This window comes from Trachurus japonicus, chromosome 3 (genome assembly GCF_045865225.1).
Source record: "Trachurus japonicus isolate A0001 chromosome 3, Traja_1.0".
In the NCBI taxonomy this organism is placed as follows: Eukaryota; Metazoa; Chordata; class Actinopteri; order Carangiformes; family Carangidae; genus Trachurus; species Trachurus japonicus.
In genome coordinates, this window is record NC_140909.1 from 11,872,471 (window position 1) to 11,886,055 (window position 13,585).

At 40.0% G+C, this 13,585-nt stretch overlaps 1 protein-coding gene across 1 annotated transcript; it reads right to left on the bottom strand.

Annotated features, from left to right (window-relative positions):
* Positions 1–1,087: 1,087 nt before the first annotated feature.
* Positions 1,088–11,182, bottom strand: aqp9b (aquaporin 9b). Its single transcript, XM_085761805.1, has 6 exons — positions 10,916–11,182; positions 9,968–10,094; positions 6,627–6,764; positions 6,294–6,412; positions 5,119–5,336; positions 1,088–2,145 (listed from the first exon to the last, which is right to left on the bottom strand). Exons 1-6 carry the CDS (start codon positions 11,015–11,017, stop codon positions 1,983–1,985), a joined length of 867 nt encoding a protein of 288 aa, XP_085617931.1. The 5' UTR covers positions 11,018–11,182; the 3' UTR covers positions 1,088–1,982.
* Between the last annotated feature and the right edge of the window lie 2,403 nt (positions 11,183–13,585).

Sequence of the window (13,585 nt, forward strand, 5' to 3'; positions counted from 1 at the left end):
ATTAAAAAATTATCAGGGAATTTTTCCAAGAGAGTTTTGCAATATATTTATTTTTCACTCTTTAAAAATCTTTTCCAAATGAAAATAAACCACAGATGCCTCTGAGAAAGCATTGTGATATTGATATTACAAAATAATATCCATTAAATATAGTCACATCTATAGTCAGTATAGTCAGTCATGTATAGAACAAGCGTAAACAGTTAAATCATTGTAACAAACTTTATTCAGTGACAGGCTGCCACTCAGGACAGAAGCACTAACGTGAGACAGGGAGCTAAAGGTTCAGTGACACAAACACCTGAAACAGCTTCTTAAACATGCACACTGTGGTTTCTCTGATTCAAACGTAGGCCACATACAGGGTTTGAAGTGTGATGGACATTTTCATATATATTCATATATATTTTTTCTGTTTTATAAAAGTAAAACAGACAAATGAAAAAGAATAGAACTCTTAATCTATGTGATTGTCATGTTGCCAAACAAGTGCCTTGTACATTTCACAAACACTGTGTTGCTGTAAAATGACATTCGATACAATACAATACGATATAATCTCATAATGAATTCATGTATAAATGCCTGTGTAACCGTCAACAGCTCTGCACATTAACATAAGCATACAGTGGATCTATGTGCATCTTTTTATCTGACAGTATTTTATCCATTGTTACAGGCTCAATTACAAGTCATAGTGCTCTACAGTGACGTCTGTTGACAGTAGATTGTCTTTGCAAAGTCGCATATCTGTGCTCACAGGATACAAACATCATGAATGACACAAACAAAATGAATAAAGGAAAATCCAGTGTTTTTACAACTTCAGTTTACTTTTCCGAGCGGTGCTGTTTGTGTCTCGTTAATACCTGTAATAATGTCTTTAGTTTTTCAGTGCCGAACCCACACATTGGTGTTCGATTACACATTCGACCTCAGCTCGGAAGAGATTTTAATGTAAACAGTTACAGTCGGTGTTTGTATTGACCCTGATACAAAGTGTGCACACTGCCTCCAACGCAATTCATCAAGGAGTTCAGTGAGTTTTGAAAAAGTTTCTGCTGGAAACAATTTTTTTTTTCCCCCTACAGAAAGCAGACACTGAAATGTCTTATGTTAAATTATGGCTTTATGATATCAAAGGGTCTTAGTAAGAAGTAAATCTGTAATCCAGCTATAGGACACAAGTTTGCGTGTCACAGGATTATGACATAACTGAAAAAAGTAAGCAACACCAGAGTAATCTTTTAAGGCTGGATTTTCTATATAAACGTGGTATAAAGCTACAATGCTGTCAGCAAGATAAAGCATATCAAACACGTTTTTTCTTTTACACACATGCAATGGTTGAACAGAAACAGAACAAATGAAACACTCAAAAAGCACATATTACTGTAACACATTAAAAAATAGTATAAATTACTACACTTCCACATGAAACCAGTTCTTCCTAAGTGCTACGCACAGTATAATGTAATAATATAATGCCCATGTTTGTAATATAGACGGAAATAAAAATAATACAAATGCTGTACAGAAACTTGGCAAATATTTCTAATGAAAAGGGTTGATCCTGGTAAAGACAAAGGAGAATATAAAGAATACTGCACAATTAAAGCAGAAACTTTCCATATAAGTTTATCATATGATGGATTTAAGAAAACGTCCAATGTCTGATTATAATATATTTTATAAGCAAGTTTAATATTCTAATAAATGAAGGAGCCCCTGGAACTTATTTAAATAGACAAGACTTCATACAAAAAGAGACAAAAAGACTTCATACATCTATATTTTACAAAAGACTATGAAACTGTAAAGTTGGATGAGAGAGTTATTAAACCAGTAACCGCAAAGTTATTGTAGAAATGTATAAAACGGCTTCATCAAGAAGAACATTTTTAATTTTTGCCATCTGAGAGAGAGAGAGAGAGATAAATCAGCAGCTTGGTTATTTTGCTCTGTGGCTTTTGCTCTACATTTTAACTCATAGTTACGATTTCGTATTTGTCTTGGATGTTGTTCTCCTCCTGTTTTTCAGGCTCAGGGTGGTGCAACTCAATGAAGAGGAAGTAAATGCCCGCTCCAACTGCTCCGCCCACCATGGGCCCGGCCACAGGGATCCACCACCAGCAGCCTCCAGCTCTGCAGTAAGGAAAGGACACACACACACAGAAATAATTAAGACAAAATACAGTTTAACTGTGTAGTTGCTGCATGAATAAAACCTTTAAAATCTTTAACTTTTGCCTTAATCAGGTCCACTATCGGCTTTGCAATCATACCTATGACATGTAATGACGTGAACTTTCACCTTAACCCAAACCACTGACAAAAAAAAGTCAGATATCTCAGTTTGCAATGTTTATACCTGAGGCGAATTATGTGCAATTACCCCGGATTACAGTCTTAAGGAGCTCTGTGTGTCACACCTACTGTCCTCATTCTGGCTGTGGCTGACCTCAGACAGACCGTTTTACTTAGCACGGGTTAGATTAGAGTCCTTCTGGTCAATGTGGCTGTTTGGAGAGACTTCACTGCAGGTGAAAGGGCGTCGTTTCACAGAACTAATACACTGGGCCTGAAAGTAAACAAACGTCTGAACGGGTCATCTTTTCCTCCTGAACGCATTCAGGAAATAGACTACAGGAGGGAGGCGGCTGGATTATAGACTTTAATCTATTGCCACAGCTAAGATGATCAGGCCAGGAGACGGTGGGTCACATTGACGCAACATGAACATTGTATGGAGCCAAGTGCCACCCTTCACACTCAGTCCTCAGCCTTTTTTACATTACACTGCCCTGTTTACATCATATCTGTAAAAGATTATGTCTGATTTAGCGCATGAAGCACACATGGATGGCATGAAACTGATAGCACCGAGGGCTTATATGTACATTAAAGCAATCTTGCTCTATATTTGTAAAGGTCATACAAGCCATCTGGTGATGGTTAAAGCTGTAGTATGAGCATGGGAAAGTGTATCTGTCCCACAGTGAAGCTGTAGACTGCTTCATGTTATGTTATTGTGAAGATGTGAAGTCAAGAATTCTGCTTTTAAAAATCCTTGGTTGTACTGAACAACCTTTTAATCCAACAGATCTTTTCTATCCAAGAAGTGTTTTGCTCTCAACTTAACAACCACACGTTCTCTCTTAATGCATTTTAAACAATCTCACCATACATGTGTGTGAGTAAAAGAAAGTGTTTAAAGATGCTCTGGTAAACCATTTGTCATCTCAGCACAACACACAGGACACCACTCACAGCCATGAAAACACCGACTTGATCTGGGAAGGTTGTGAAAAGCGGGAGAAAACACTGAGAAACTAAATGTGGCCTGGAAGGACCTGTAGCTCTGAGCCTACAGCGTTGGCAGCGCTCAGTGGTGAGTTAGAAATCTCCTCAGTGGAAAGGAGCCAGGGAGTGGATGAGATCAGCTCCTGAATGGCTATAGAAGAAGCTCTGGACATTTTAGGGTGCCACGGCTGATACACTGCTTCAATATCACAGGGATTTTGAGGAAAAGAGGCTCTGAACTGGCACAAGAGGCCGTCGCACCGACTGAGTCAACAGTGTTCAACAAAGCGTCTGAGTCTCTTCCAGGGATCACAGCTTCTGCCTGAGTGGGAATTAAAAAGCTTGAATCAAGATGCTGGATAATAAGCTACTCAGTTTCAGGAAGAACAATAGGGATTATGTCAAGGACACAAAATAATTGACCAAAAATGTTAACCTTACACAAATGATCAACGGGGGCATACAGGTTTGTTTGTCCAGCTGGTACATGTTTTTAGATTTGGGAGATGTTTCCGGAGGTGTCCTGTGGGTGTAGGCCACACAAAATGCCACTGAGTTTATATACATGTGGAGTGACAGCTTTGTTTGCACTCTTGGCAAAGTCCAGAGTCGATGTGAGGCAGGGGTGCACCTTGTCCTCTCTTCTGTTTGCAGCGTGCAGACAGTATTTTACACGGACAAAGCACTGATATTAGAGTGGTTCCTGGTGCTGGCTGATCTTATTTTGGGTTTTATTCAGCTGCGGCTGCACTTTCTCTTCATTAACAAGACAACTGAAGTGGTTGGAGCAGGACCAGGCTGGACTGTGCACAAGAGACAGTGTCTCCTGTGTGTCCTGAGAGTGTCAGGGGTTTCCCCAGGATAAGCTCAAGGATGGTGCTGTAAAGATATCTGGGTTGTTTTTTGCTTTGCTCCTTTTAACAGCACCGTTAAAGTTGCCTTTTACTATCACGTGTGAATACAAGGAGCCCTTTTCTGGAACAGAAGTGAACAGTCACATTTACAAGTGTTAAAGGTGTGCAGTGGCTCTACATGCAAGTAAACCACAAAACATTACATTTACATTTGTATTTCTTTGAATATTTGGTAAGTTTCACTGTCTATATCCATGTTCGTCCCTGCATTTATTTGGTATGTTATGGCCACAACTGTCATACAGTGGGACAGAGTGAAACCATCAGCAGAAATATACACATATATCTGTCGTCACCTATGTGGACATAAAAATTACAGTCAAATCTTCATCCCACCGCTTGTGCAGTATGTGATTCAAACAAAGCATGGCTCCATAGCACCGCCGCTGGTGGCCAAATATCAACAAAGTGCTTCAACCAAGAATGTTAGATGGTAAAACATATACAAAATAATAATAATAATAATAATAAAAATAACTAAATATGAATTGCTGTTATGAATGGGGATAAAATAAAATGAAGACAGAGAGAGTGAGAAAACCAATTGTGCCATTTCAGTGAAGATGTGCTGAATATTTCATATTCATGTGCGGGGAATCTCTCCCAGTTCACTTGAATCCCACAGCCCTTTTTCGAAATGCAGAGAAAACATGCATGGTCTTTGAAATATTCATTCAGATTGTGTAGAGAGCAGAGATGGAGCTACAAATGCTGCTCTTCGTGCGGGGCAGGAAAGAGCAACCACTTGGTTAAACTTGGGAGTTTCTTACATCACACTTTCACTGTGTCTGAGGCGAGATACATAATGGGCTCCTGCTTCTCTCAGAAAACATTTCTCCTGTTTGTTATAAGATATAATCCCTGAACATTAAAGACTGATACTTTGTTGTTTCTACATTACCTGAAGACGTCCATGCCCCACCCGGCGACGGCCGTGAAAAACCGTGGGCCAAGGTCCCGAGCCGGGTTGATGGGATAGCCGCAGTTCAGACCCATGGAGACGCCGATGGCCAGGATGATGAGGCCGATGCACAGCGGCTCCATTCCCTTCGGAGCGCCGATGTTCTTCCGGTCAGTGATGGCCAGGATGCACAGGATCAGAGCGCCAGTCGCAATTACCTTCAGAACAAGAGCATCAGGAAGTTAGTTCATGTGTAACGGTGATGTGTGATTTCTTTCTTTTGTTTGTTGTTGTTGTTGCTGAGAGGATGTTTTCCAGTTACCTCATCTACTATGGTGACCTCTGACCTGCCTCTAAGCTTATTATGGGGCTTCCCCTTTCCCCTGGTTTCAGTCCGCATAAAGCAGCATCACTATATAGTTTCATATAGCTGTATATATATTTAAAAAACGCTCCTAATTAAGTTTATTAAAGTTTTATATGTATTATATTTTCACATATTATTTACTTATGCTAATTTTATTACAATTTACTGGTTCTAATTTGGGTTCCTAAAACTCCCATTGCTCATTATCTATTATCAAAACACAACATTAGAAGATGCTTCTACTGTGTAATTCATTGATGTCGACTGAACATAAATTAAATTAAACTTTTCATGTTTCTGATCAGTTTTGCTCAGGACTTTGAATAATCAGCTAAGTAACACAATACTAAGTTTTTTTAACCCATAAAACAAACTCTTATGAATGCGAATGTAATTTATATGGACATTTATATGATAGACAAAATAGACTTTAACATCCTAACTGCCTTCACAAATACACAAACTAAGATGTGCATCACGCCTCACACTCATCCAGACCAGATGGTAGCTATTCTCAGCATCAGAGCAGAATTGTTCATACATCAGTAAACAACTCAATTTATGTCTACATTCATGCCCATGACTGCACAAAAGATACACTCACATGTGTCTCTGTGTTTTAGTAATAACATCATCCACATCAGAAAAATTTTAAAAGTCCCTCAAGGCTTATTACTAATATAACATTTAAAATCTGCTTTAATTTCAATCTGTGTTGACTATATGAAGTATTAATATCCATGTGCATGTAGTATACATTATGCTAATATCAGGGAATATTATTTATCATTTAGTCTTCATCCCCCACCTGATCAACAAAGCCATTCAGGACTGAGAGATGTTTCGCAGGATAAGAAGCGAATATGTTGGCGGTGGCATTGGCACCAGTCACAGCAAATTCTCCATCGGTGTATTCCATCAAAGCATCTGCGGAAATGAAAACACAATCAAAGTGAGCGAATGATTGTTGTCATTACAACTAACAAACTCTTTTTTGTTAATAATTCAGACATATAAAGCAGAACTCATGAGGCAGGATCATTAAATTAGCTTCACTCCAATCTTCTGGTTCTGTAATCCCACTTTCTTTAACAGTTCTTTGGTAAAGATGCCATCTACGCATGATGTATTGATCACATACCATAGTACAGCCCATAGACGGCACAGGAGCCAGCAAAGGCGCCCAGGAATTGTGCCACGACGTACACAGGAAACTTCTTCAGCGGTAGCTTCCCCAGGATGACCATGGCCAGAGAGACTGCAGGGTTCACGTGGGCCCCTGGATGCAATGCAACAAAACAAATAAGCAAAAGAGAGCAACATTTGCATACTGTAATAGAGTGATTATGGCTGATATGATTAGTTTCATTATCCGTTAATGTGCCATCTATATCAATCTTCACAAATTATCTTTTATTCTCTGGGTAAAATACTGGAAAATGTTAGTATAATAGTATAAAGAGTGGAAAATCCTCACACTCAAGAAGCTGCAGTCAGCAAATTAAAATTGATTTCAAACAGTGAACCATGACTGACGAGCAAAAACAATCAATACTGATGCAGCACAACCAGAGATAGCTGTGGTATTCATTGAAACCGCTGACGTGTGAAATCGATGGATTTCCCCTTTAAATAATAACTGATGATCAAAACAGTTGCTGATTATTTTTCTTCTTCCTCTAATTGATTAATTGAACAATCGACTAATTAGCCAAGCATGTGAAGTCTTTTTTGTCGTCTTTTTAGGAGACAAAGTAAGTGGATTAAAACAGTCGGTGACGAGCTGTCTGATCGTTCAGTGCTTCGGTTTAAACCCTCTGCTGCTCACTCATTCATTCAAAACTTTCAGGACATTTCCAAAACAAAGGGCACTGGGTTTGTGTGGCTGTCAGAGTCGTCCTGTTTTCCTATAGTCTACACATTGTCTCTAAATGTTTGAACACATTCCAGTTCACCACAGCCCAGTTGTTACTGGGCTGTGATGGCAGTGTGGGGTCATTTATTTAACACTCTGGGATCTTGGCTTTGACCTCGCTGTGGTAACACCACTGGGGGTATCAGCCATGCGCCCATTGTTAATCTCCCCATCCTGTTCACAAACACTGACCACGACAACCAGCCAGACCTGCCTGTCTGAATTGCATGTGACATAATCTGCCTGAATCTGCTTAAGGCACACGTAGACTGCAGGTCATTAGAGTGACCATGATGTGTCACACTTACGGTACTCTGTCATCTAAAATCTGAGACTACAAAGTGAAAACAATTGTGTTTTCTTCTCCTATGGGGCCGTCCTGCCAGGGAAGCCTAGAAAGCCAGGCTTGTCACACCTGACCCCCCCTCCTCTCCAGAGACCCATGCCCCAGTAAAGCTCATTAGTCCAATACCTATGATCATCTTCAGAGATGTCGTTGGACAGAAGCTTCCCACTGAGCTGTGGACCCCGGGGCTGAATGGCCCAGTCATGCAGCAAAAGCTCTCCATATATTAACCTCCGTGTCCTCAGGCTTTTCTACTATTCCTCTGAAGCTTTACGGCCCCTCTCATTAAACGTGTAGCACAACTAACACTGTAACGTGAGTCAGAGTGATCGCCACAACCACAACCACACCAAACAACAACAAAACACGCAAAGCTTCTTTAAACGTCTGCCGCTTCCCATTTCCTAAATGACTCATTCAAAAACACAAACTGTATGTAATTCCTTATACATTATTCAATATACATACAGTATATTTCCTCAATATTATAATGTAGTGAAATGCATACAGTGGGATTGATTAAGTTATCAATTAGGGTTTATTTTCTCTCTGCCTTTTCATGTTTATATGTTAAATATATGGTTATAAAATTAACTTAAAGACTGGAAACAGAGGAAAAAGCCTGGCTGGCTCTGTCGGGATGTAAAAAAAAATAAAAAAAATCAATCTACCAACAACTCTTAAATCACTAAGATGTTTTAATGTTTTTTTTGTTTAATCTGTACAAAATCCAAAGTGTAAAAACACAAATTTGCCATTTTGCACAAGGTTGTGTGTCGGACTATTATGGGAGTCTCACCAGGCTGCATGATATAAAGTCCTCATAAATTACTAAAAACTATGACTATTCTTTATTCTTTTATTAAACATTAAACATACTAGATATAAAGTATAAATGAAAGAGCTCTTGTGATGGCAGAAACTGAATTTCTCCCATTTAAACAGCTGTTTCCCCTTGTTTCCAATACGTCTATTACGTACAGAGGTTATCATGGCATCAGACACCACAACATTCATATGATCTCCTCTTTCCGCCTTTAGATTACACTTTCTTTCCTACCCCAAAAAAATGATGAAAATGACTATACATGCCGCCTGTACAATGCAGCCCTTGACATACAGAATCCCCAAATTGCTCTTTAATGGACATTCACTATTTGTGGCTCAGAAAGCCCTCGAGAAGCACCGTGACATTTAACTATTCCTTCCTATCCCTGTCGTTGCTGCCAAATTTCAGCAGGCTCTTCTTGCTATAATCCTCAAGGAATGCACCTGGTAAAGTCCCATTTGGACACTATTGGACAAAACATCTCCGGTACACTCACACCACCACTCTTACACTGAAATCAGTCCATTCAAGAGTAAAGGTGCACAACAGCACGAAATTGTTTTTTGTTTTTTTCTTTGATAAAAACAACATTTATTCCCATCAGCACAGTTACTCAGTTACTATGGGTCTGTTGCTCCCCATTATGTAACACTGCAAGTGGAGGTCTACTCTACACCCTTCATAGGCCACTTTATCTAGATCAGTAAACTAATGCAATGATGTCAGTGATCCGAAATGAAGATGCACTGAGTTTTTATTGGATGTACTTGCTGAATGTGGCAATAATAGTAAACCAGAGCAACCTGAATGAATGAATGAATGAATGGGAAAACTGTCAAAGAGATGAGCCACGCGTTCACCACCAAAAGATTATCTCAGATCTCCGCTGCACACAAACACTGAGTGGTGACCTTTGTTACCTGCTGCAGGAAATATTAAATAACTCTGAAGTTTCTTCCCCAGAGAGCCAAACCAAAGAGAACAACAATTACAAGAACAATCATTAGTCTATTTATCTGTTGATAAATTGATGGTAAATTAATTAACTACTCAATGTTTTATCTAGCCCCTACAAATGTTTAACTTTGCTTTCTATAAATTGAATATCTTTGGGTTTTAGACTGTAGATCTCACAAAATAAGCAATTTGAAGTGATCACCTCATGCTTAAGGAAACTGGAGCTGTCATTTTCTAACATTTTCTGACACATGGACCAAACGATTAATTGATTAATGCTGATTAAACGTCAATTTTTAAAACAAAAAAAGAGACATTTGTCAGATGCAGCCCTGTAGGATCAATTATTTGACAATGAATTGAGAAGTGAATGTTTCTGTATTGTTATGACCGTGAGCTGTGCATGTTTCCATATGAAGCGTGGGCGACTTTTACCTGACACTCCCCCTGCCATGTAGACGGCCATCATCACTCCCAGAGTGAAACCAACGTGGATGGTGAGGGGCTCCCCGAGAGTCCCTCTGCTCAGCACCGTCTGGGCCACTGAACCACATCCAAAGAGCTGGGACACAGACGAGAACAAAAACACAAAGGGTGGAGGTAGAAAGACTCATTGTTTTTAATTATTCCAATTATACCCGCCATTAACACTAGCCCTCTTGTCCACCAACAGCCTCCGACTGCCACGGACAATTTGTCCAACTTTGGAGCTTTGGAGAAAATAATTAATCCCCCACTTATTAGGTAAAAGGCAGAAGCAATTTAGAGGAGGAAAAAAAACGTGTTGGGATGAGAGCAGTCATCCAAAAATAAAAAGGGCTGCTGGGGAGGCTGCATGCATCACTCCTCCACTGCTCTGTGTAGCATCTGCAGTGGACGCAGGAGTGACAGGTGGAGCTCAGGTGAGACAGGTGGAGGCGAGGACAGTCCAGACTATACAACACATTATTCCTCCTCCTCCTCCTCCTCCTCCTTTTCTTCTTGAAGGATATTGTTCTGAAGTGCAAAGTGAATTGATCATTTACTATAGCACTTATAATTTCCCCCAGGACTTTAAAAGTGACAGGAAATGACTCACTGTGTTTATAATGGATTAAATATTGTGTTACAGTACAGTACACTTCTGGATGAGCTGTGAGTGAGAGAAAACAGTCCCGCATCAGTCACATCTTGTTATGATTTCCACAAACACAAATCACATCTGAGCACACATCAAAGAGAGAGACTCTGTTCCTTCCAGACTCTACTGTGTGTTAACAGAGACATATGAGAGACAGCACTCAGAGCCCCCGGAGACCCACTTTGACACCTTATTAGCATATTGGTTCACAGCTTTAAAGCGGCTGTTTAAGCTGGATGACAGGTGCAGAGGGAGGTACTCACTATCAGGACAAATATCCCCAGAAATTCCGCCAGGAACTCCTTAAAGATGTCCCGCCTCAGGCCAAATCTCTCCTTCATCTTCCTCTTGCTGTCGCTCTCCATGGTTTTTTTTTCTTCTTCTTCCCGGTTGTCTTCTTGATGTCTTCCTCCGGCCAGAACAAACAGCTAACAACTACAGAGTAGTGTGTGTAGTAGTCGGTGCAGGTTGCCGCCTCCCAGTCGGTGCGGTCGGACCGTGCAGCCCTCAGCAGGCTGTCAGCCACGTTAAGCTTTCTGCTTCTATTTCCCTCTCTAACCACAAGGGGTCTACTTTTTTTTTAGTACTGATGTGGGCTTCACATTGTTGCACTGCCATTCACATTTTACTATATATCTATCTGAAATGTTTGTTTTCATCCATCTTTGCATGGATAACATATATGAAGTATAATTTGTGGCTTTAAAAATGCAATTTCTGAAAGTTTCTGTCTTAATATGGACAATCGATTAGAATTAAGATGACTGAATTGACGGACACACACGGCTTATAGGCTATCAGATGCTAATCAATAAACTCACTGTTGAAAGGCTCAACTTCACAATCACAACTCAGCTGTGACTCACAATCACATGATGTTGATAGTGATCACGTTATATTAGTTGAGCTCCTGCCAGTGAAAATATGGCACAGAGGTTCTTTAGTTTATATCAGAGCTTCAGATGAAGTAGGCATGATATAAAATATATTTATCTAGGTAGCACTTTAAAACAAGAACAAAACAATAAGAGAAAAAAACCTTTAGCTTATTTTTCTGAAAAGTTTTCAGGTTTTTTTTTTTTTAAGACAATCTATTTAAATACAAAACTTCATTTAGATAACCAGTTCAATACAGCACAGACTTTTGTTTTTCCATTTTGTCAACACAATTTGTTCAAGTTAGATTATGATTTTACTTGAAAAAGAATCTATCTATCTATCTATCTATCTATCTATCTATCTATCTATCTATCTATCTATCTATCTATCTATCTATCTATCTATCTATCTATCTATCTATCATTAGGCTACATGTTTCTAAAACCTTATGAGGAGACGTTTTACTGTTAGACTAGAACGAGAAATTCATTGTAAGACCACAAAAAGGCAACTTTTGAAAAACGTTATTTATTTTTATATCTTTGTTGATAATAAAATTATTGACAATATAAAACAAAAGTTTAAAAAAAAAAAGGTTTATGCTAAAATAAATGAATAATACTTTTGCATCCATCTGTCCTCATCAGCTGTCTATGGAAAAAAGTGTTGGGGAAAACATCTAGCTTTTTTTTTCTGGTAACAAAGTTTAAACTTTACGCAGTCATTTTCTCCTCTATAAGGGGTTTTATTCATTTATTTATTTATTTAGTGTCTGTGTATGTGTGTGTGTGTCCTGTCCCAGGCCCCCGTTCCTCCAACAGAGGGAGCTCCATGAATGCATTTGAGGCCTCCTCCTCCTCCTCCTGCTGCAGTTGCAGTTGGCCTCTCCTCCTCCTCCTCCTCCTCCACCTCCACCGTCTCTGCCCCGGTTCGTCTTATCTTCCGTTCACTGAGCGTTGTGAAACGGTGAGGCGACAGGCCGAGGATGGGATGTTTTGAATGCATTAATCAATGTCACCGTTTCAGGCCCGTCCGCTTTGATGTGAAACAGACACTTTGGAGAGTGTCGCCCATGCTGTGAAGAAAGGCTGATGTGCTGATGGAGAGAAAACATCCTCCCGGGATTTGCAAATGATGGGCCTATACATCTGTCTCCGCACTCCTTTGTCCTGTCAACAGGCCCACACCGTCAAATCTAACATTTCAAGACGCTGCTGGAGGAGATTCAGCTTTGATTATATAGTTTACATCTAAACTAAACTGACCCCAGACGTGAGATCCATTTCTCTTTGTACTGAATCCACATTATCACAACCACACTTCTGACTTACCTGGAGGTGGGACTTCCATGAATGCGTGAGGATGTGCATTTTGTTGCGGGTGTGCTAATAACATGCAGTGGATTTGCTTTAATTCCCCCCATAGTTTCCTGAGACGGGCTCTCTCGGGGCTAATTAATGGATGTTTATTGGGAGGTTTTAAAGCAGGCGCTGGGAGGAATTATCACCTGCAGGACAAATCTCTGCCAACAACACCACAGCAAGTAGCAGCAATCACTGCTCTCCACATTTACATAACATCTTAGACCGCGGGGAGGTTGTGTAAGGTAAATAAGAGCCCATGGGGTGATAGTGAGCCCAGGACAGCAGTTTGACACCTTTATGTGACTTAGGAAATGGTTAATGATGGGCCAGGAATCTCAGTTTATATTTTCAATAAAGAGCAGCTGCGTCTCTTCTGTGAGCTGCTGTTTTCAAGGTGAAGAATTAACTTTTAATCTAAGCTGTCGAGCCAAAGTCCTTAAAGTGCGCAGAAAAAAAGGTGCATCTGAACATTTACAAACAGTGGGGCAAACTCCATCTGCAGAGGAAGATCATGCAAGATAAGATCCAAAAGTTACTAAATTGACCTTGTATAACGATTCGTGGGCTTCGTTGTGCGCCCTGTGGAGCTGTGCTGGTCTGTTTCACCCATGTGGCCACTTATAAAACACTTGCGCAAAACAGATCCTGTGTGATTTAGAAGCCAGAGCCAAATGGGGAAATGTGGAAGCC

Excerpts from the sequence above, each read along its gene's own strand:
- aqp9b (XM_085761805.1), bottom strand. The coding sequence starts at position 11,017 with ATGGAGAGCGACAGCAAGAGGAAGATGAAGGAGAGATTTGGCCTGAGG. Across the intron at positions 6,413-6,626 it reads CGTCTATGGGCTGTACTATG|ATGCTTTGATGGAATACACC; the intron begins GTATGTGATCAA and ends TCATTTCCGCAG. Across the intron at positions 2,146-5,118 it reads TGGGGCATGGACGTCTTCAG|AGCTGGAGGCTGCTGGTGGT; the intron begins GTAATGTAGAAA and ends TCCTTACTGCAG.